At 39.3% G+C, this 25,268-nt stretch overlaps 1 protein-coding gene across 2 annotated transcripts in view; it reads right to left on the bottom strand.

Moving 5' to 3' along the window:
• Positions 1 to 25,268, bottom strand: part of RSRC1 (arginine and serine rich coiled-coil 1) — a 165,473-nt gene that overhangs the window by 112,402 nt on the left and 27,803 nt on the right. Inside the window, exon 4 of one of the 2 annotated variants that reach the window (XM_054835883.1) lies at positions 17,036 to 17,206. The exons of the other annotated variant lie outside the window; for it this stretch is intronic. Coding sequence (XP_054691858.1) covers positions 17,036 to 17,206 — 171 coding nt within the window. The remainder of the gene's footprint in view (positions 1 to 17,035; positions 17,207 to 25,268) is intronic. 2 annotated transcript variants of the gene reach the window in all.

Raw genomic sequence — 25,268 nt, forward strand, 5'->3', positions numbered from 1 at the left:
CGGTGCCCGTCCCACGGAGTCCAGAGCCTCCCAAGGCGCCACTCACCTTCACGCTCCTCTCTGGGGGCTCAGAGTAACTTACCCCCTCCTTACACAGCTACCCAAAGGGGACAGAATTTTAGTGCACATATAAGGAGGAGAAAAGGAGGAAATAAAAAGGAAAAAAGGAGATGGCAGAGATCGACACACAAAGCCTTTTTGCTCCTCCTGCCCCCGCAGAGGTATAGGAAGCATTCCCCATCACACTCTGCTAAACACTTTCTTATAAATTCAGTCTGTGTCTTTCTTTAATATTTTTCAAAGCGCAGAGCAATGCCCACCTGACAAGAATCAATGGAAAAAAAAAACCCTTTTCCCTCTTTGACACAGCATGATCCCATTAAGCAGCCTCAAAAGATTCTGATCTGAGCAGCAAAGTCAGACCTTCCTGATCAATTCCTTAATCCATTTTGAGAGGATGGACTGGTCTTGCTGTTTCGATTTCAGCCCAGGGAAAAAAAAAAAAAATCATTCCCAACATAATTCACCATTAAATGGGCCTTGTCTTACAAGAGCTTCAGCAGCTGGAAGCAGATGAGGAGCAAGTCAGAGTCCAGGAGAATCACCAGCCCATCTAACGTGCTTCCTCTGGGTCTTCCCACTTCTACCATGAAAGTCACTCAAAGCATTTGCCACTCCTGCACTTCATGGATCTTTAAGGATGTTGCTTTTAACAGTACAAATAATGTAAAAATTGATGCCTGAATTGGAAATTATTCCCATACATTTCCTCCAGAGAAACTTCAGTTCATTAGGTTACCACTGGGGTTGCCATCATCTATGAAAAAAAAGAGAATAAGATGATGCTGAAGTATCGTTGTCACAATAAAACGTGGTGCAGGCTGGAGATGCTGCACTCCACGTGTTGGCGGATTCTGCTGCAGAACCGAAGATGTTTTATTCCAATATTGGATCAGACGCTGGGAATAGAGATGTGACATGAGGACCATGTGCACTCACTGTGTTCTCAACTCTCTTATGGAAATCAGACTCAGAAATTCAGCAGATATGCTCAAAACTGAAGACTTGGCTTGGACAGTCTTCTCCCTAGGAAGGCCTGAGAACCTTCCTCCCACTTCAATGGAAAATTACTCTAACGAAATGGTATTGATGCAGACAAAGAAGCTCTACCTGCTTCCTCAGTGGTGCCCAACGAAAGCTATCCAATGAAGATTACCCCACCAGCTCCAGACTACCCTGGATCTCACAGAAAGACGCCCACCCCGGACAGGTCGCTGTTGGCATCTGCTGGAATATCTGCCAGCAGAGAACTAGCTCATGACATGGTCTTAATTGCAAGAGATCAGAACCACCTGATATTTTAGGCTTTCTCTCCTCAAGTACTTGCTGCTTATTTGTCTGCTGCTGTAGGAGATGGCATTAACAACAGCAAGTGAAACCCAACTGTCTGAGCACTCCCAGTTTGTTTGCTGGATAGGAGAAACAATAATGCAAAGAATTAACATTTTAAAAAAAATGGGTTTGAACTGACCAAAACATAACTCTGTAACCCTGAGATCTCCTTAGTACCACAGGCCTAATGTTTAATAGGCCACAAGCTCTGCCTCGAACTAAAAAACATTCTGTAGAATTACAGCATTCATTATCTACAGATTCACCTGTATTTTTAGTTTTTCTTCTATTTTACTCAGTAATGATGGCTAAAACTTCTACAGTAACAAAGAGACCAAACAGTTCTCCTCTTGTCTATGCACTCAGCGTGGGGACACAAGAGGAGAAAGGACGGGACTACTACTGCTGAGTAAGAGCATCCTGCCAGAACCAGGAGATGCCAAGGATGAAACCAGAGCCTGGAAGTAAATTTACACTCTTTCCAGCTTCCCAAACATATGTAACAGACCTGTGTCAAAATCTACAACAGCTTTGTCTTCTGCCATTTTACAAAGCAATCCTTAATCATGCAAATAGTTTCTTTTGATACATTCATTAAAGAATTTCTTTACCAAAAACTGATACCATATTAAAATTCCCAAATCCTTTTACTTCAGTCAACAATTCAGATCACCTAGGTTTTTCATATTCTTTTATAATTCCAAATAACGACAGAAAGGTCCAAAATTAAATTGGTATTAGAAATACTTTCTTCAAAGATGTTCCTCCTTCCCTTCCTAATCAAAAGAAATAGATGTTTTATAATGTCCATAGCAGGTAAGTTCCATTCCACGAAAAGCACTCTTCATCAAAAAAAACCAAACCACCACCAAAAAAAAAAATCCCCCCACAACTACAACTAAAAGGTGAAACAGAGAGAGTTTAATATTTTAATGTGAAATGAAACTTTACTTTACAATAGCAAGTCTTTTGAATGCCTGGTTGCTTTTTTTGGCAGTGTTTGTCGTGTTTGGTTGGGTTTTTACCTAAACGATTGCTAGGGACTCCTCTGCTTTAGTTCCGCGACAGCAAGGCACGGGGTACGCGGCGAGGTGATTACTGTATCTCTGCAGTTCAGTGTCTGCAGGGTGTCTGAATGCCACTCCAACTACTTAAACCCAGTAAAGAGATTACAGCTCACACTAACGGGATTTTCACAGCTCCGTATCATTCAGTTTGGATTCCTCATGCACAGATTAAGAGAGGCCATTAAAACAAGAGTCAGCTGCTCTCAGAGTGCAAGGTGTCTTGGTAAAAAAAAAAAAAAAAAAAAAACAAACCCAAAAAACCCCCAAACCAAACCAACTACATGTTTACATTCAGAGAGTGTGTGTGTGTGTGTGTGTGTATGTGTGGGCAAAGGAAACTGTTTCAGAAAAAATGCTCTGTATTTAAGGATTTATTCAATTAGAAAACCCACGATAATGCAAATTATATAGTTATAAAAGGACAATCATGATGGTTGGCAGTTTTAAGGACCGGATAGTTTTGAAAATTTTAAACAGCTTAGAAGAATGTGTGTCTTTGAAGATACTGCCTTCAAATGCATTCCAAAACCTATTTCTGTAAATATGGAGAAATATAATTCCCTCAACATAGTACATGAATTTAGCAAGGAAGCTAATTTAACAAGCATCTCTAACTGATAGTCTGAACTACAGAACTTGAACACAAAAACGTCTATTTTTGTACTTTGTACAAAAAGTACTTAGTGAATGAAAACGAAACGGTTACTCTGTGGATAAAAACTATTTACTTTCTAGACTCCGTGGTTCTCTGACATCTCCTGTACAGTTGTGCTCCACCACTTACGCACGTGTTCCATCCACACTGCTTTTATACAGCCCTCTGGTAGAGACAGGACAAGAAACCATACCGTACGCTGCTGTCTCAATGTCACAGCCCATTAAATAAATGGCCATCCTTTCTAGTCTTAAAAGGGGATTTTTTGGCAAACAAAAAGAAAACCGAGGCCAACACGGCTCAGACGACAATAGCAACAATTCTAGGTCAAAGGCAAGTGACCCTAGAGCTACTCTGGGCATATGGACGTCTCCGTCTTTTCCAGGGGAAACTCTTACTCTGCTTCCATTACCCTTTGGCTGACTTAGGGAAGAGGAAATCGTCCTCATTTGGCCTTTCAGCTGCTTCCTTCTAGTTTCCAACACCTGAATGTTTTTTGCCAGCAAAGTTAATGGACTCATTTCTCTAGCATCCTTAAAACACTCGTACGTACCATCGGCACCATACGACCTGGATGCTCTCATGAATCTTTCTCTTGAGCATCTGGATGGGAAGTAGTCCAAACTACTCGATTCCTTTTCCATCGGAAAATAAGAATTCTGAAAAAACAAGCTATGAAATCTACCTGCATACAACAGATCTCAAAGGACCACCATGAGTACAAGGTGACTTCTTCAGTTACCTATACATTTGGACTCTGCCTGCAGTAATACGAGGCATTTATAATCAGCAGGTACCATGCTTTAAGCATTTTGCTATATGTACTAACTGCAAAACTACTCTAGTGCATGGTCTTCATGACAGCAACACTTAATCAGTTGTAAACCTATAAATAAAGACTAAGTATGTGCTATCTATACATTTCTAGATCAGGATCCTATTAAGAGAACTCATGAGGCAGCATGAGTACCCCCATCCCTGAATATCTCTAGCACAGGTATGAGAATGAATAGGCTTCCTGGCAAATCCATCACCTACTTCCAGAGTTTCTGGACAAAAACCAGTCTCCTGTTTTGTTCCACTCTCAGATGTGCAAGCAGATCTCAGCCAACGCAAACACCAGGCTTTCGTTCTCTCCATGAAGTTTAGCATCACTTCAGAATGCATGAGGTTCTGAGAAATAAACGTTAGTAAACACGTCCACATCACGAAAGGCTGAGAAAAGCCGTAACGTGGTACTGCTGTCCAAACTTCATCTTGTAGCACATAAAAACGCCCCTTCTGCCTACGGAGTGAGCAAGACAACCATCATCCAACTACTGAAGGAATAAACATTAAAAATACAAAGACAGAATTATAATAATAGAGATAGAACACAGACACTTTTGCATTAATAAAATAAAATCTTGCAGTCATTTGATGGACAACTTTTCCAAAACGCTACATCATAACCCATACTGCCTGAGCGTTTAGACAATTTCTTCTACAGTCTTCACTCCTATCCAAGGTCTCACTGTCTTAAAGACCAATTGCCACAGAGTCCTCAATGAAAGAACCATTCCAATGCATTGCTACAAGATCAACCACTACTACAACGTTTATCTATATGACTTCACTTCTGCATTTAAAGGAGATTAAAGAGCACCAGGACATCCGTGTGGAAGATCTGTCCCCATTTTCGTTTCCCCTTGAGATTCTCACTATGGAAGTCCAAACGAAATATGAAAGTTCAAGAATTTTTTTTAAATGGTTAAGAATACTGAGAATACTTAGCTCTAAAAGAAGCACAGGTCACATCTCCTTTTATTATCACAGCTCTAAAGTGTGGTGGCAAAAATTGTGTCAACACAGTGAAGGCATATGAAATTATCTTTTAGAGCAGTATATATATGTAAGATTTGAGGAAGCAGCAATATAAAGACAACAAAATTTAAACGATTGCTTTCAATGAGATGCCTCAGATTACAACTCTTTCTGGAAGAAAAGTATTAAAAGTGTAATCATTTTACCTTACACTATGGAGGTGATTAATTAAAGACCTGCAGCTCATGAGATGGCGTAATACAAAAGGAGTTCTTCCATACAGGATTGGAAAACACGGGGCAGAGCAAAGCAGAGACCTGAAATAATGGTACTCGTTCTTCACAATGTCCGAATCTTATTTAACTGTTATTATAGAATTCTGGCTAAGGAAAAAAAAAAAAAAGCCAAAGTAATTTGCTTTTGTTTTTTTATAAAGAAATTGAAATATTTTCCGTATAGTCAATTCTCCAGTTCAAAATAACAAAATAATCAACTGCAGAAGGTTTCTCTGACATAAGTTATGTTGTACTTTACATTTCTACATTTTGAGTCTTTCTGGAATTAACAGAGATAAATGTTTTAAAACAGAATAGTCTGAATCCCACATGCTGGCCAGCTGGATTTTGTTAGTGTTTGATCAGACTAGAATTCTACTATGCTTCCATTTTAATTATGTTTTCAATTTTTCTTTTCATGAACGTTTATGATATAAAACAACACAAATAGGAACTAGTGATTGTTCTTACTGGGATACTCTGTTCTGTGGGGAAGCATCCTGGTACATCAGCTTCACGTACTATTTGCTGATGCTCAGCTACGGAAAGCGTGGAGTATCTACTGAGACACTTCCTGATGACAAAAATAACATGACGTATCGGATTCAGAGGCTATAAATACTAGAAATTATTCTTACTAATCACAATAATTGGTCATTATTTAATTAATAGTGTATTATTTAATTAAGAATACAAGACAGACATTTCAGGAAAAGGTGAGCCACCATGCAGTCACATTTACTCAGCCTTTTTCTTCCACACGCTCCTCCCTTTTAAACTCTGTATTTCTCGAATTCAAGCCAGGAACAAAACAGTAACATAACGATCAGACTGTTAAAAAAGATTTTTTTTTTCCTTATAGGCAACCTTACTTTACAACTCTCCTGCCTACAGCTTATTTCAAAGCAATTTTCATATAAGTTGTGGTAAGAATCCCTGCTTCCCACTGGGAATCTGTAGTGCTGGCAGACTGCGTAGCCGCTTGCTACCACAAGCAAAGGGCAGAAGGATTGTAAGTGGAAGAAATTGAGGAACGTGAATGTGGGCTAAAGCAAGCAGCACTCCTCTGGAGGGGAAAAAAAAAAGATAACAAGAGATAGAAAGCAAGGTAAAAAGCAGTAAAATAAATAAATAAATTTGTTTAGATTCTGTTTCTGGATAAATAACTCCCTTGCCATGACAATACATCTTAAAGATCCTCGAAAACCCACTCCACAGGAAGTCAAAGCAATTGGCTGGCAGTCAAAGATAGCCCAGGTCGGATAAAGGGGCTCAACTTGTCATAAAATTTTAGAAGCTTATTATCTGCTATTCTTCAAGAAGCTACCAAAATAAATTACTGTAACTACTAAGTACTATCAGGCATCTTAAAACTTTATTATAACAACCTCTCAGCAGCGTGACTGTAGCAGTTATAAAGTCCTCATAATTTAGTCCAGACACTGAAAATAAAAACAGTTGGATTAAGGAAAGATTTTTCCCCTCTGACAAAAGAACAAAGAAAATTCTGCTACAAGCACTCAAACTATTTTCCAACACAGGACTGAAGTAGTTTGGTTTCAGCATTCAAAACACATTCACTAATTTTAAACAGATTTTAAAGAAGTTCTACAATTTTTCTACAAATTACTGTGCTTAATATGGGCATACGGCCACAGAGTCTACTATTCTTGAACAGGGCATTTGCACTAGTGACACTGTTCATTCCACTGTAGATAAGGGTCTGTCACAATTTTATTATAAGCATCTACTCTAGGATGCTTATAACTCAACAACAAAAATGTAATCAAGGTTGAGACATGGCATGCAAGGTTTCAGCCCAGAAGCAATCCTTATTTATGATGTTCTGAATCAAAACCTACAAAAGTATACTATTTTTTTCTTTCAAACTCAAACTGCAAAATAAACACAACAAACTTTCGCTGTATTACCCTCATGAGCCTCTTTAAAATAAGTTCTAAAAACAATGCAAATAATTAAAAATAACTCATGAATTAGAAAGCGAGAGCGGTGCAAATTAAACAAATGTCATAGCACGTTGAACATCAATTTATATTTGCACGTTTCTGCTATTTGATAAACGTATTTTGTCACGTAAGATTTTAAAGAAAAGGTCTTAAAGTGACAAAATCAGTCTCAGTGTGACAAAATCCCATTTGTAAGCGAATAGAGATGATTGAACACAAATACCTTAGGCCAACAACTACCGAGATTATGTTTTGGAACCAGCACGAGCATAATTGGACCAGATAAACATTTTACAGATTTTGAGAGCCACCTCTTGTCACCACGGACAGTAGGGAAAGCGATGAGCTACTCCTCCTTCTTATTGTCTAACCGACCAACACAAACGTGTTGCACCCAGGGGAATTGCCCCTGACCTGAATTTAAGCTTCGTGATTGCTGAGTGTGTGTTAGACCTGACGAAGGTTTCACATCCTTAGGAGTGTGACCATTTTTCCCTACCTACACCAGTTGGTCTAAGAGATAGACAGACTTTTCCCAGCCAACACTACTTCTCATATAACCTTAAACTGTCATGGCTATAGCTGCACAACTCAAATTAAGAAAGAAGGTTTACAAAAATTTTGTGCAGTATCACCAATACTATTCGGGCTGTAGCGTCATGTTAAAAAGCATTTGGAAATTACATTAGCACTGGCAGACCCACCTCTTTCCTCTTATTTTTCCCTGCTGGCATAACCCTTTTTTAGGGCCATAGTAGGAGGCAGATGAAGAAAGAGATTCTTTCTCTGAAAGCAACAAAAAAGCAGCAATAAAAAACCATAGAAGAATATTTTTTTTTAAGTCCTCTTTATATACAGGCAAGGGATTTTTTACAAATTTATTCAGCAAAAAATAAACAGCAGTTGCAGATTCCTTGCACATCAGAACTATTTTCTAATAACCAAACTCTGTAAGAATACGTACTAATTTCATCCACTTGGAAAAAACAGAAAATTAGTCTCGGTCTCCAAAAGCAGCAGCACACGCAGCTGGTGAAACACCTTGCCGCCAGTAACTGAGATCCAGTGCTCACAACACGCCCGAACCAGCAACGCCAACATCCTGCCTGTGCAGAGCAGAGATGAGAGGAAGGAGAGGCTTACCGCAGGCAGGAGGAGGGACCGGTTTCCTCTACTGAACACCTACGGCATGGGCTCCTCCTTTGCTCCGAGCCGTCACCCAACGCAGGAGCGAAAGCAGCTTTAGGTTTCCTTAAGCCACGCAGTGATGCTGAAGCTAGAAGTCAACGGCCGGAGCCCCTCGCCCAAGGAAGCAGCTTGCCCGGCCGCGGCTCCTCCTGGCCACCTATTTAGAGGGAGCGGCCACTGCGTCCTCACGAAGGGGCAGCACCGATTAGCTCTTAAGTATGCGCTAATTACAAAGAATGGGAGATTTTCTGCAATATGACATAATTACAAAAACGCTGATGAACATCGATGCAAAGGGAATTCGTTATGCAGGTGCAATAGTGGCTTTTGGAAGTTGAGTATCTTGGCCGTAGAAATGCTGAAAGTGATTAAACCATAACAGGAATTAAGTTCTTGCTAAATCATAGCTGTTTGATGTGTCCTACTGGTAAACTTCTTTAAACACACTGGTATAACTCAAAGGAGTCAAGACTTTTCCCCTTTTTTCCTAATTAAGGGCAGGGGCAAAGCCTCTGATTTCAGGCTGGAAAAAGTTTGTTTTACAACAGAAGTGCTTCAAAACAAAACTACATCACTGGAAGAATGAAATATTCCTTAAATACCAATAATCAATCATGCTTTACTCTAAAGTAGTATGTTATCAATTAAATAGAGTACCTTATCTATTTCTGTCCAAAAAATGAAGTTTATACTGCAAAGATTACCCTAATAATTCCTAATTTCCTCAGCAAATAGTCTTAAATGCAAGATTTATGTTTGTATGCACGGAGCTATTAAAAAATGTAGTGTATTAGTCCCTACTATTCAGTCAGCATTTAATTTACGAATGCCTATTCCATCACTATGGGACCATAATAAACCCTCGTTAAAACCAAGTAGAATCAGAATGAAAAAAATGTTCCCGTGACCTGCCGAAGCAAAGTTTCTCAGAACAAACAACAATTTTAAGATATAGTTACTTGCTTATTAAAAGCCAAGCGTTTCACAGCTCTTCAGCGTAACGCACCACCGAAACGCGCTCGAGGTATCTTTCCTTCCAATCAAACATTTACCCTTCGCCACTGGTGAAAGGCAACAAGATCTCTTTACAACGTCTCGTCTTTTTCAATAAATTTTGCATGAAAACATGTTGCCCAAGCACAAAGTTGCCTGCTGTCACATTGGAAGTGTGATAAATGTTTAATGAAAACAACACCACACAGCTTGGTGTCAGACAACAGCTATCACACAGTCCTGCTTTGATCTGAACAGACACTTAAAAGGAGTTCTGAGCGCGCTTTGCACCACAGAACTCTATAACCTATATGCAAATAGGAGAAAATTACCATAAATGACTTCCAACTGCATAGTGTGCAGAGAGGTAAGAAAAAAAAATAAAATATGACGAGCTCCAGGAGTGTCTGACTGCCGTCAAACTCGGAGAAGTCCAATATTCCCAATTTACTTCCAACGCCTTCCGCCAAGCGCTGCAAAGCTCATCGACGGGCATTTCTCACCCGCGGAACCTGCTGGGACGCTGCCAGGGCTGAGCACGGAAATTACAGCTCCGCGAGTGCTTTGGTTAAATGCCACTGAAAAAGGTCCCCTAGACAGACAGACCTCAGCAAATATTTAAAGACTTAACGCACCGAATTAAAAGGAGAAATGAAGACTATATTTGAAAAACAAACTCTTCAGCTCCGGGGTATCTGTCAAAGTATTTAAGAAGCTGTGAATCTATTAATGCAAAACTGTATCGATAGCCTTATGAAGTATCAGAAATTAAAACGGTGGTCGGGTTTGATTAATGGCACAACACTTCTTTTTTCATAAAAACTGAGAAGTTAGTCTTAATTTGTTCCATTAAAAATTGCCAAAACCACTTAAAGTAATCCAAAATTCTGCTACTAAGAAAGCTAGGGTGAAACCCATAAATCTAGTAAGTTATTTAAAGCTAACAAATTTTTAGTAGTTTTTTTTTGCTCCCCATTCAACAATGAAAAATGATCTCAGAATGCCAGAAATTGCTTGGTTTTCAGATAATCAAGACTTTAAACATCAACATTCAACAGCACGCACATACAAGTCAGCAAAGACACGTATGCAAGTTGTTTTAAAACAAGTGAATTAAAAAAAAGCATAATTAAAAGAGGAATGTAACACTTTGATTAGCAAGAAGTTTAGTGGAAAAATATTGTAGTGATATAATTACGTGTTTAAGTAAATCAGTGCTGTAAAACACTTCACTTTTGAAGACTTTGGCATCTGAAGATCACTAGTACGCAAAAGTTGCTGCTCTAAATGTGGGATGTGGGAGTGGACAGAAGAACCGACAGCTTTCACGGCAGCCCGCAAGCCACGATTTGCGGTCATCAGGTCCACCCTGTGGAATGCGACAGAAGCATGGCAAGCCCTCAAGTCATGATTTAACAGAACTACGTACCGTTACTTCTAGAAATACTAAAAATAGATGTATTTCCTGGATTTAACACCACCTCAGAAAAATACACGTTAGGAACAGTTACTGATGTTGATACATTTAAAGTATTACAGAAAATCTGTCATTGCCTATATATAAGGCAAAACTGCAGTGCTAGTACGCCTGTCAAGTAAGCTGCCTTACAACACGGAGAAAAACCACCTCGCAATCTAAAGAGACCTTTTAAAACTCCCACTAATGCCCACCACTTGGGATATAGTCTAGCTAATACTATATTAGCACTTCATACACCACACAATAAAGAACAAAGCTTTCAAACTGGACTGGTGCATTCAGCTTTGAAGCCAAAGAAACGTGGGAGGGGAAGAAGGGTTGCTCTACTTCCTTACAAGCAAATAATTGCTGCTTTCCAGCGAACACGATATAGAACTTCTCCCAACAAGGAAAAGAAGGAGACAAAATGCGTGTCGGGTGCTGGAAGGCTACAAGTCAGTGATAAGGAAGTATCCCATAGGTGTACCAAATAAAAATTACATTTAGGACTGGCTGGAAGCTTGCTTTAGTCTTAACTAAGGGGACGCCAGAATGAAAGCCATCCACGCACATCACATCTGCACGTCAGAAAGAGCACGCTGAGAACGTTTCATCTCGGGGGGCAATGGCACATGAGGCTGAGGCACCCGGAGACCTCGCCAGGGTGGGTCAGATGGGACCAAAGCCCAAACCTCTTCCAGCCACAGCCTTGATGTACAGCTCAGGTAATCCTCACACAGCTGTAACAGGAGAAAGCTGTTTCGCTTACCTGTAACTTATCTTTTCTAAATATAGAATTTTCAACAAATTACCATTTGATCAATAATCCAGACTGCATCTACCACCTTGTTTTCCTGTTTTACTGGGACAGAATCTTTTCCAATAGGAAGAAAGGATTCTGTAATAAAACCCCGCTGCCACCAGATCAAATCTTATTTTTAAGCATATGTTTCTCTCCAGAAATTAGTGCAATTCAGCTTTACCAAACAACCAACAAGATTTTTTTTTAAATTTTTTTTAAAATCAGACTGATAGGACAAAGTACATCATTATACTTCCAGGAGGACTATCACTAATTTTTCCCGTAATCAGTCAAATCCACACAGCGAGGGCCTACTGTGAGAACTGCAACTCCCTTCTTGATAAGCCACTGGAATTTAAACCCAACCTGTCCCATTCCTTTGACACAGAGACAAGACTCTTCACTTTTATTCAGTGACCTCTTCTGATCAATGCCACCCTTTTTTTGTTTTAGCCCAGAGTGCACGCTCTCACGTAAGATTCATTTTTGCAAGGGAAAAAAAAAAGAGACCAAGAGAAAAAAACAGGAAGGGACAGCCAAGTGTAGGGCCTGATAAACTACTCTGGCAGAACAAAGAACACTAAAGTTTTGCTTTTTTCAAATAAACAAAAATTTAATAAAAGAAAATCACTAGACTAAAACTTATGGGCAAGAACTAGACACCAGATGTCGACTACACATTATAAAGTTTTGCAGAGTTAGCAGAAAATGATAAAGCATCACAAAATCTATACCGGTCCTTACTTTATCAATTCCATTTTATTTGTAACACTTCATAATAGATCAGTAGATATAGTGTGCTCTGTAAAAATTACAAAGGTGCAGTAACACCTCGATACAGCACTTGTCAGTTAAATGGTCGTGAGAACAGGAAAGCTAACTCCAAAGTACGAGCACCGGTAGGGCTCTAGTTTATAGCAACGGTCCAAAGCAATAACGCACACGACATCACTACTGCAGTCATGGGTCATAACTGGAGAACAATATCGTTATTACAGACGGAGAAATAGGATTTGAAACTTGGCCTGGGAGACTGGACAAATAGAAAAGGCTGCAAGGCCAAGCGAGTGCTTTTACTTTGGAAATGCTGGCAACAGGTAGTCAGAAAAAGCCATACCATTTATTGATTGTTTTGTTTATGTCCTTCCAGGCAATAAAGGTCTTTCTCCCATGCACTGCCACAGAGATACAAAACAAACAAAGGGGGAACACAGTTCCCCCAACTACTATGAGAGTAGCAGACCAAAGCAGTAAAAGCAGACTGGTTAGTTCGGATTCCTTGCAACGTGGAAGGAAAAGAAGTAGCATTGTAGTAGTTGAATACAAACTAGTTAAGAACATTTCTTGCTACCTGCTTGTCATCAGCTTTATTTTGCAAAGAGTTTTCACTGGAAGTTAAATAATCCTGATAATCTGAAATACGGATCATTTTTTTGTTTATGAATATTTAGGGTGTGCTGCCAGGACGCTTTCTGAGTTTGCTTTACATTTTCAGCGAGTACAAAACTCTTTCAAAGCTTGACAGACTGCTCTTAACACCAGGTTTTTTCATCAAGTACTGTCAGATGCTGTAAATGAGCTTCCCAACCCAAATTCAAAGCAGCACAATCTCCCGCACATCCCTGCGAAGGTTTCAGACTGTAAGAACAGCAGGGTTCAGCTGTTTGGCTGTGACTGTCATACAGCCTCTCTCCACGAGACAGCTGACGCTTCTCCAGCGCTCAGGAAGCTCAGTGCTCAACCTTAAAGAATCTCCACCGAAATGGAGAACGCCAAAGGACGACGACTGGATTACTATGGCAGAATTTTTTACTCTTGCAATCTCGAGATGTTTACTGTGAAGACAAGATCTACTCCGAAAGGACCTAAAGTTGCCCCGATTTAAAACCCAAACACCAGCCTTTTCCCCTCACATCCCCAAACATACACAAGCCAAACGCAGAAGAGAAAATAAGCATTAGGGTTTATATGAGCCACAAATACAACCATTTCCTCCTTAATTAGTGCAAAAGTTGCATTTTGATTCTGCACTTGGAGAGGAACAGTCCAGTCCCAAATATACGACTGCCTACATCAGATAGCCTGCAGCGCTGACAAAGGTAAATACCTTCTTTTATGCAAAGTTAAACTGTAAAGTCAACCAGCACTTGATAATTTCTATTCCCTCTTCTCACAATCTGGCTTTAGGATGATCTTCGTTATAGCTTTAAGGTAGCTATTTTCAATAAATACATTCCAAACGTAAATAAATTTAAACTGAAAACTAGCTCTGGCCCTTGATGTGTCTCGGAGTACCTGGGAGGATCTATTCCAAACAGAAAGGGCAGAGGACTCTGCTTTCCTCTATGGATCCCCCGCTGTTGGAGTTTCTAGAACGGCTCTGTAGAATAATATTACTTTCAGCGCTGATCTAGACACGAGATCTAGAAATATAATCATGGGAGAATGATCTACAACAGATTCCTCTCAGTATTCCACACCCAAATGTACACCTGACAGTCATTTTTGCGTCCATTTAGACTTTCTTCCTCATACTTCAGAGAGAAAAAAAAAAGTGAACAAGTTGAAAAACCAGCACCATCACTGCGTTAGCGACAGGAGAATATGCCAGGAGGAAAAATAAAATACTTATTGTTTTCCTGTCTAAACTGGATCCAACATAAGACAAGAAAAAGCCACACGTTTTGAGGAGGCATCACCTATCTCTGTTTACTGTCTCTCCGATGAAGAGAGCCGATGGAGCAGATCGGTTTAGTGCTTCCCGGTCTACCCCAGCGTTAAGTCGGTTGGGTGAGCAGCGAAGTTCCAGCACAGGCAGCAAAGCCTCGAGCTGCAGCGCACTGGCATCAGTCGCAGGATCTGCTAAGACACTCGGCTGTGGAGGCAACCCTAGTAATAAGTTATAATTCTAACCATACCCACAAGACAAAAATCTTAGATTATAACATATATCCTCAAAAAATATCAACAAAACCAACTTGCTACCTTCTGCTGACCACAGCCAACTACAAAAAGCCTTATAGTTACTGGAAAACAAAAAAATTCTCTCTTGGTGCTTTCCTCAGAAATGAGCATCAAGATAGAACAAACAAATCATCGAATCTCCCTACTGCTGCAGACAACAAAGAAAAAAAAAATGCCAGAAGCCAACTGACTTACAGAGGCAAAAGGTCCCCTCGGTTTGTGTTGTACCATCCTCCTTCCTACACATCTATAGAATAAGGACAGGTGAGCTTCCTTGGCCAAGAATGTCTTCTCTCTCCCATACTTTTCACCCAAAAAGAAAATAAATACATAAATAAATGACACAGAGGAAGACAGCTGAGAGCTGGGGAGGCTTGAGGAAGCCTCATACAAACACACAACTGTAAAACATCTTTCTTGACCTCATTTTCCTGGAGCACGCACAAGGCAACGAGAAACTACACTAATTCTTTGTTCCTACACACCTGCATTTAAGGAAAACTGCGGGTTCCCAATTCACTCTCACTGGGGCCCGTAACAGAATGTTCTGTAGACAAATAATTGTGCAGTAATTGCAAATAGCAAGACAGAGAGCTCTGTCTTCTCTGTGTATTCAAATATGTTGCTTTGCAAAGCCTTTAACAAACAATAATGCGATGCTGATACAGTCTCAATCTTCAGAACGACAAATAACCGTAAAGGGAAAGAGCTTCTCAGATCCATATTCTCTGTACAGATAGACTTTGATCGCTATTTGATTAAACTGAAAAACATGTCGTCCCCCCTCAGAAAAGTTTATGAAGCACAGATTACATCAACATCATCCTAGGTGCACTTCATTTTGTAGTCTAAGAACACTCCAAGTAAGAAATCCCTGGACAAAGCCTACCAGTCAGTACCTGAGCTCAGTGGAAAACGGACTGATGTCATAAAATGTTTCTATTATCAATTTGTACTCTTTGTCCTAACTACCTTGGAAATGACCCAAACAGGGCATTTTGTTTTCAAATTTAGCATAAGCAATTTTATAAGTTATCAAAATATAAAGGTCAATTGCTTTCTTCCAAAAAAAATTCTGGGCACTTCAGTGTTCTTCCTACAGCTTTCTCCTATTGATCCTCATTATAAAAAGATGTAAAGTCAGGCAGTATGCTAACAGAGCACTGCTATATACTCCAACGTGATTTAAGATGTGCTTCTACACAAAGTCCAGAAAACCTCTCTCGCACCAAATGTTCTGTGCTCAGTATGGATTCTTTCCCTACTTTCCTACTTCAATTAAAAAATAAAAAAAACCCCAAAACCCCAAAACCCCACCAATGAAAAAATCCAACAATTTTGGCTGGAGCATCCAGCCTTCTCCTCAAGCCTTCTAGAAGTATCAAAATATATTTGAACTTCAGTAACTGGGTAAAAGGCATCTTGTTTATGACTTATCAGACATACTGCAAACATCTCCAAGGTTCTGTTTACATTGAATGCCAAGATTGCTGAAAACATCTGCAACAAGAACTGAGAAATACTCCACGTGGTTGAGTAAAATAAGGAAAGTAGCCTTTAAAATGAGTGGAAGACGCCACTCTTGAAGTTCCCAGCAGCCTAAGTAATATACTGCAAATAAGAAAAAACACATAATTGATGCTATAACCATGGACAAGTAGATAATGATATCTGAGAGACCAAATAACTAGGATCATCAAGCCATAAAACCAGGGAGGTTTACATGGGTGGAGGATGCTACTCGAGAAATTCCCATGTAGTGTTTTCAATGGGAATCCACCAAAGGGGAATTCATGAAGTGACACATCAGCGTCTTCCTTTTCAAAACCAATCACGCAAACGGGGAAAAGACAAACATCACAGCAAAGGTTGCAGGAGATCAAGGTGTATAAAGCAGAGGTAATTTCATATATTGCCTTTTCTGAAATCTGTAAAAACCAAGATCAACAATCCAAGTCATTCCAAGGAGAAATTAGGTTGACGGCAGGTTCTGAAAGGCAGTCCGTCACTCACCCACAGCAAGTGCTTCTGCTGAAACCGTACCTTGAGCCACAAATGAAGCCCAACAGGAACTTCTGACATTGTAGGGGGCTGGTGGGGGGTGTGAACAGTGAAAACCATCTTTTTGTAGGAAATAGTCTTCATACTTTCCAATATTCCTCATTCTTTCCTTAAATTGTGGTTATTATGTATTGGAAAAATATTTATATTAATCAACTGAAGAAAGCTATTTAACATACTTGCAAATCAAGGGGGAAAAAAAGAATTGTAAATTAAACCATCATTTAGTTGGAAATGTTGTCACATTCCAGAACTTTACAATACTAAGAATCACACATTCAAAGATTAAAATAATTTCCACTTGGTTTATATAAAATATCACGTACTATAAACTGATTACAAAAAAGTAAAACGACACTAAATTGTTCCCTGTTTTTATTACAGTTATATTGTTTGTCATTTCACTTACCCATGCTTCGTGCCACATATCTCCTTTTCTTTTCCTTTGCCCTTCTCTTTTATTTTTTCTTTCTCTCTGCCTTTACGCCGCTCTCTTTCACGAGACCCGCTATGAGTTCTCCTATGACTGGATCTTTCACTACTTCGACTACAAGAACGTTGACGAGGTCTTGATCGTGATCTACACAAAATCCATAGTATTAAAACTTAGCAGTCATACATTTTCTACTGTCACTGTATGTTAGATTTGTTATATAGTCCAACTATTTTAAACACATTTTCAAATCATTTAGTGATTTAATACTTTTAAACAAAAACCTCCCAATTTATCAAAAGAAAAGTGAAAAAGAAAGCATTGCTTCTACTCTGAAGGAAGAATGCAAAATAAATTAAACCACACTATCTAGTATTCACCCATTCACCCAAAGTAATCTGGTATTACCAGAGTAATCTTTCGAGCAACTAGAGAAGGAAAGGAAGGAAATATTTTCTTGAACATTAAACTTTAAATTCTTAACTTGTGATCAATTTAGCTGGCAAATAATCAACCAATTTATAGCTGCTACTAAGCGTTTGTATTTACATGTTCAACACATTACTACTAATAACAATGTTCAAAAAACCCCCAACAGTGACACGTCCAAAACCCCATCTTCACACACAGCTTCTTAATATCCAATTCGGATTTGAAACACACTTTGCAGAAAACCTATAAACAGGCCAGTCCTACAGACCCAATAATGCCAGAAACTGAATGCAGGTGCAAGGGTTTGTGCGCATATTTGGTTCTTGGTTACGAGTTCCTACACGGCTATGGGATACTCTGTTCTCAATCACGTTACCCGTTCCTCTGTAATAAATATGTTACTGATATACTTGAATGAAAAAAGATCAAGTAGTATTACAATATGGCTGTTTCTATATGTATCCAAAAAACCTCTTCATGATTCCTGAATTTCTTTTAGATGATTTTCTAAATTTTAATTTATAACTTATCATGGATCAATATATCTTTTCTATGGTACATGAATAGCTATAGACAATGAATATTTAGGAAAACAGCAGTTCGAGTTTGCATTAGTTTCTATTAGAACATACATCTTCGTAAACGTTCTGATGGCACCTCGTTGAAAAGTTTCATTAAGTACTGAGAGGGCTGGGGGCGAAGAGCATTTTTTAAAACAGTGTAAAAAAATTTATTTAGCACCTCTCGGAAAGCAAAACTCCAAAGGCCTTTAAACGCAAAATCACACAGAAAAAGATCATTCCATTTAAAAGGCAACAACTGTTTAATAAAACTCAACAATAGAATAAGCAAAAGAAAATACTACATCCAGATGAAGCTATAAATTACATTTCGGAAGAATGTCGTTATTGAGTCTGGAATTTGTCCAGCGTAGCGGGGTTAACACACCTATTCTTGCCATTGAGCCTTTCAGACCAGCACCGGAGGTCAGAGCCTCAGTTTTACGTTTCATTCAGCAGATGGCATCTCTTGCAACACAATATCTCCTATTATCGGTCACACTATTAGCACTAATACAATAGATCAGATTACCACTTAAGCGGCGTATTACGAACTATAGAACATTTTCTGTCTCAAAATGGATTTTTATTATGTCATCACAAATTAAAAAGCATCCATCCATCCATCCTTTAGTCCTCAGGTGGAGGAAGTTTTGACCTACAAGAGTATTCTGAATTTTAGATCTATTTTTTGGTTGGCACAAAGACACCAGTTTTACAAGCACCGTGATGCAGCAGCACAGATTTAGACCCCTGCCCTACAGACATTCACTATTCAAAGGTAACCACGATTTCCAAGAACTCTGCAGGTAAAAAAACCAACCAAGTAGTACCCTATAGCAACACAAATCACCTTCGTTTGATGCAAGGCCTCTCCTTGCTTTAAGGGTGTAGTCCTTCAAACAGAAATAACTGAGGAATCTAAAATATTTATTGCTTGACAGCTTACTGTCTCCGCTCAAATTTGAACTTGTTCTCACATCTACTTTTCGCAGCTGCAAACAACAGCAAATTCAGTTCGGATTAGCTGGATGCTCAAATCCTAGGTTTCCATTCATTCACATGTCTAAGTAGAACGAATAGCAGGTATAACTTATATACAGAAAAACAGCTTTTAAAAAATCAGGAGTAGATTTGCTGCATCAAATTTGTAATAACATATTTATAACAGCATTAACAAACTTATGTTTTCTTTACAGAAGCTGTCACTGTTCTTTCATTTGCAATCTTCCGCACCCATAAAATTTATTAGCCTGGAGTGGTCAGTAATAGTTGTGTATCCTTTGAGTTTTACAATTATAAAAAATAGCTGACACAGCTTGTGTTCCCTGTCACGGTCACGCAGGTGAGGCAGGTAGATGACTATCAATGGGCTATTACAGTGAAGATCTTAACAAAAATGTGAAGTTCTACTCACAGAAGCCATCTCTGCAGGATGCATTAGTTCAGTCAATCCTTCAATTATCGGAGCAGTTGATCTGGGCTGTAGCCCAGAGCGCAGATGCAGACAATCCAGAATTGGCTTCACGCAGAGACGACTTCAGTCTGGTCAGATAACAAGTTGGCACACGTAGAAGGGTCTCGAGTTCAGGCGTGAAGCCTGGCCGCCTCTGCGGGCTGCAGACCCCAGCCTAACCCAAGCTGAGCGCAATGCCCTATTTTAGGGGATCTACAGAGGGAACAGCGCAGACAAAAAGTTCCAAAGTAGATCTAGTGTATCCCGCTGCGCTTGATTCAACTTGCGATTTCTCCTACACGTTTGTTCTCCGGTAGCTGAGATGCACGCAGGGTTTATTTGCTCGGTGCAGGACAGAGCAGCCAAGACCGGAGTGCTGAGGGATGCGGAAAGCACGCCCCAACGCAGCCTACTGACGTAGCACCAGGAAAACACCAGCCACACCGACCTGCCGTGGATCCGCAGAGACAGAGCCCAACCTCCTCCAAAGACGAGTTTTCCTGGGTCTTCCATCATTGTACAAAGTTCTTTGCAAATATTTCATTTTTCATCACTTTCCCTTAGCGCTCCAGAGCTACAGCCTTCCCAAATAAAACCGACTCTACCTGCTAAAGTTCATTGCATTTACTTACGCTGATTACAAACAGTATTTATACAGCACAGAAAGCAACGGAACTCCAAAAATACAGGAAGATGTACAAACCCCAGCCATTAACAGGGGTGAAGCAAATAAGGAAAACTGAGGAAAAGAAAAAAGAAACAGCTGGACATTAATTCTGCCTTCAATTCCTCAATGCTAGTGACATTTAGATTCTGTTAATCATTTTTAAACTAGGGTAACTACTGTGTTTCTAACAGTGTACAGCAGTGATTACTTTTGAAAAAGCTTATCTTGTATTAACCTTTCTCCTTCGCAATCCGCCCACAGGCATAGTAACAGAGGACTACTGGAAAAACCACTAGGCAACCACAGCACCTTGTCTTATGAATAAATTTAAACAGGAGTTGAGACTCAGCTTAAGCCTTCTACTAGTCTGAAAGGGGAAAAAAAAAATCTTAGGGACTTCTCACGCAAATAAATAGGCATGAAAAATTTAAAAAATATCTGCTTAACTATCTAAGTAACAGCTTGGTATATTATGAGTTAGGATGCATTATGCAGTTTTACCACATTTTGATGAAACAAAGGGAGCACAGAGAATAACAGATAACAGACATAAGAGGGCAAAAAGTAACAATCTTTGCAGTATAATGCTCTCGAACAATTTCATCTGACATGATAAAATAAGTTTGCCAGAAATGCATCTAAAAGTGAACAGGACTTAACAGGAAGCCAGCAATAAACCAAATAAGAACTGCTGAGCAGGTAACACCTCAATCTTCTTGATCTCTGCTATGTGTGCACTCTGAGAGCTCTCAGGTTCCGTGAAGTGCCGTAGGAAAGGACGATTAGCACCGACTGAAGCAAAAGCCACAATTATACCGATACACTGAGTGAAAGCTGCACCACTCTGAGAACACATGAAACCGTACCGCTTCAGGCCATGAACACGGACGGGCACCGAAACGTGCACGAACTGTGCAGTGCACGTCTCGCAGGAACAAGGGGGAACTGCAAAACACTTAGGAAAATAAAAAGGCAATGGGTTTTGCCTACAACGAGGCATTCCCTGCATTCATTAAAAAACCAAATATGAGCTAAACGGCTTCTTTCTCCCCAAACTGAAAAGCTTAAGGAAGGGATTGACCAAAAGAAGCAGCAAAGAAGAGATTCCCTTCATCTTTAAAAAAATGGCGTAAGATGTAATCTTAAGATGGAAAAAAGTCGAGCATTTTAAACAGGAGAACAAAAATGTGATTGATTTAATAACATTAAGAAAACTTAAATAAATGAAGATAAGGAGACGGGACTCATAGCAAGAAGGAAGCAAAAGGTACGCAACACCAGATACTGAGAGGCCAAAAATGTGTATTCAAAAAGCAAAGAAGAGACACAAAAACATATAAAAGAATACAAAGAAGGAAAAGCACAGCTTCCCACAAAGTACGCACAAGGCTGTGCTCTGTCTGTACAGGCAGATGTTACCACTCTTCCTGGGATTTTATTTATTGGTAAGTACTCCCAAAACAAGCTGCCACTTAAATTTCCCCTCTTACACGCAACTTCTAAGACCTCAATATCTAAACCCTGCCTAATTTCCTCCAGCTCTGAGGGAAGCTCCGATCTCTCCTACATCCCAGGCTAATTAAACCCACCTGCTAATAGGAATCAAGACTAATTCTGCAACGCCAGCCACAAGCTTCAAGGAAGCCGGTGACAACAGGACTATTCGGTGTCGAAGCCGTGATTCCCCGCTTAGCTTGGTCCCGCCTGAAGCCACGGGGTAACGGCAAGAGCCTGCACGGACAGCTGCGCTTCACGGCACAGAACTTCACTCTACAGTTCGATACCGTTCTAATTAGGCTAAGAAGATAGAAAAGTATCTAAAAGCCCCAAATCCTAAAATATTTGTTTTAAGAATACTTTCTACAAACTTCCATAAGATGCTATATTAAATCCAAAATACGCAACAGGCTCTGAACAGTGGAAGATACTTTCATAAAGTGAAAATTAAAGAATACTAAATTTGCTACTCCATGTACATCCTGTTGCGATACATTTCCATTTGTAGCATGAACGAATCCACCTGTATGTTACTATGAATAAAATATTTCACAATATATACAGACCAGGAAATAGAAGATATAACTTTATGAAAAGGAGCTACAACAAGTCATCCGTGCCAAGAATTCATCGGTAAACAAGACCAAAAGTCCACAGATCAAGTGGAGAATAAAGATTTTCGATTTTATTGCTGCTGAAAAGTAAAAACTATCCCGATTATTCATATTAAAGCAAGTCCCAAAGTGTTCAAATTATAAAACTACTGGAGGAAAAAGAGAAAAAAATCAAGCTGGAGAGTAGACTGCCAGCATGCACCCCCCCTTCCCCCCAAACCAGCACACACAAAACACCCACCCACCATGCCAAAGGTTAAGTCATTTAGTCAAGTTCAAAGATCTTCAAAGAGTTCTTAGATCCAGATAAGCCCATATGTTACCAAAATTCTGTGAAAAGCTATTACTTTCCAATCTGCTTTTCATGTCTAACTTACAGAACACACAGATGCTTGGCATCACTCAGTATCCCTAAATTCTCACACCAGATAATCAAGGCTCACCAATAACTTTCCTATCTAAAATCCTAAGAAATGTCTTTATTCCATCAACACTTAGTCCACTTGTAAAAATTGAAAGTATCCATAAAAGCCCATTCAGTTACTGCACAATAAGTGTTAATTTGCTAATTTCTTCACAGGTAATCAATTAAAATGTAAAATATTGGATAAAATTAGTTGCACTAAATTTAACAGCTGCTCCATAAGCATAATTAGTTTCACAAGGACCATATGTATTCTGAACAGAGACAGAGTTGAAACAAATAAGCAGATTTTAAAACAAGTTTGAGGAAATCTGCATTTAATTAGCAGGTGGGCACTACAACTGCATAATGTTTTTATACATTTATATTTATGAAGTGACAGAAGATCTAAAGGCTTTTTAAAATGGCGTTTATTGTTTGAATGGGAACTGTTTTGCTGCATGCTAAAGTGATTTAAATCCTTATAGCCCTGCTTTGAAAAAATCATAAATGGTGAAAGAAAACATGTGGAAAACTGTAAAACTAGAAAGAATTTGCGACAAAAAGCAGATACACATACCATAACCAAAAGGAAACTACACTTAATTAAATGTACACTACATCTGGAATATCAGCCTAATAAAACGTGAAACTATTAATTTTCATTGTTCTAAAGGAAATGAGGTCAGTGTCGTTTAGTATTTCCCCAATTATATTGCACTAAAGCATTGAACTATATCTTATAGGTACCATCTAATCTTTTCAAAACCCTACAATTCGAAAACAGTCACCGAGGCAGACTTTTTTAAATGGAAAGAGGAATTAGAACGATAACACAAGACAGCTCAAACTGCGCGTTCTTTCAGTGAAGGTAAGTTTTTTGGAAAAAAAAATAAGCATCTTTATTGGCAAACGGCAATTGCCATTCCAATGAAGGTTTCCGAGATGTCAACTTCTTCCCTAGCGTTCTCCTAAGTATCTCTCAGCTGACATAATTCTTATTAGATTATTATTAGCTCAATAGCCACAAACAAACCCCAAGAAATTCATGCCTCTCTAATACTTTAGCAATAAATCAAAAGTCTGGGAGAGAACAATGAACCCCAACTGCATAGCATCAAACCTGGATATCCATGTTGGTAATAAAGACATAGTGCCAATGCACAACTAATTGCAGCAAAACGACATGTTCTCTTTCAAAGCATATTAAGAGAAAGTTTCTCGTTTAACTCAACTTCACTAGCAAGAAAAAACAAATCACGGTACAAGTTCTTGGGGAAGATAAAATAATCTCAAGCCTCAACTGCAGTTGTTCAGAGTGTGGAAATTACTAATACTATACAAATACTGCTACTTCTACAAAACATTCCAGGTCACTACTAGTTTGCAACTTTAACATGTATGTATTTGAGGAAGTCAGATATAGATAACATGTATGATAATACGGTTTATTTATTGTTAAATATAAGATGAGCGAAAATGAAGCTGGGCAGAAGCAGAGAGTCAGCTTTTAAGTCTGAAATGCGACTGGTGCTAAGAGGAAAAAGAAGTGGTTTCAAGCCGGCGGTTTAAACAGTTGGTAAGCAACAAGATAGAGGGGTATTAGAGATACTCACGATATCATCCACAGTGCCAGAGAAATGCAAGATGAAATATAAACAGTAACAGGGACAACCATGAACACAGTTTGCAGAACTGAGACAGTGGATTCACCAGATACAGGCATCAACTTAGTTCAGTAATTAACAATTCTCCCCCCATAAATTACATTAATTACATAATCAAACATGCGAGGAAACAACACTCAAAATTCCAGTAAGCTGTAATTAAAAAGAAAGAAAGTAGTAACTGAAAACTTGGCAGTACGTAAACGCAGCCAGACTGAAAGACAGATAGAGAAGACATTACTTTTAGTCATCTTTATTGTCAAGCAGTCCGTTTGTTACCAATCTAGTCCCCCAGACTACAACCTTCTGGTCTACCTCTTCTCACTTCCAAAGGAGATCAAAGTTGCCACAATGCTGGGACTGCCCTACAAAGAGTCTGCTGACAGTAGCGGAAAGACTCTAGATCCGGTGCCGGCAACGACAGCGTCTCTCCGGTTCAGCACGCCCACATCACCACAAAGGTGTTGGAAAACCTACACGAGATCAAAACATGCGAAAAAACTCACTCCAGAAATACATAAAGTTTACCTAAACTGAGCTTTTGTGGCAGCAGCCCTTTGCTCAGAGACCTGCTTCTCATGGAGTTCGGGCAGAACACCTTGCCTAAGGAATGAGCGGTAGAAGAGAAGCTGACCACAACCCTACCAGCTGCAGGAGAACTTCGACAAAAGCCGTCACAGAAAACTAAAACCAGAAAACAGACTTTACAATTATCTGAAAACCAGAAATATACATCTGAGATTAAACAGCTGTTACTCAAGCATGGAGATGAACCACTTGGATTTGTTGATGCGCTTTTACAGAGTGCCTAACAAAGCTAGTTACCCCAACCTGTACGTAACTACAAGTCGCTTCCTTCACCGAACGGCTCACTTGAGGAGCATTTCCTTCCCTGCAGAAGTGTGATCTGCTT

Source organism: Grus americana, chromosome 9 (assembly GCF_028858705.1).
Source record: "Grus americana isolate bGruAme1 chromosome 9, bGruAme1.mat, whole genome shotgun sequence".
NCBI lineage: Eukaryota > Metazoa > Chordata > Aves > Gruiformes > Gruidae > Grus > Grus americana.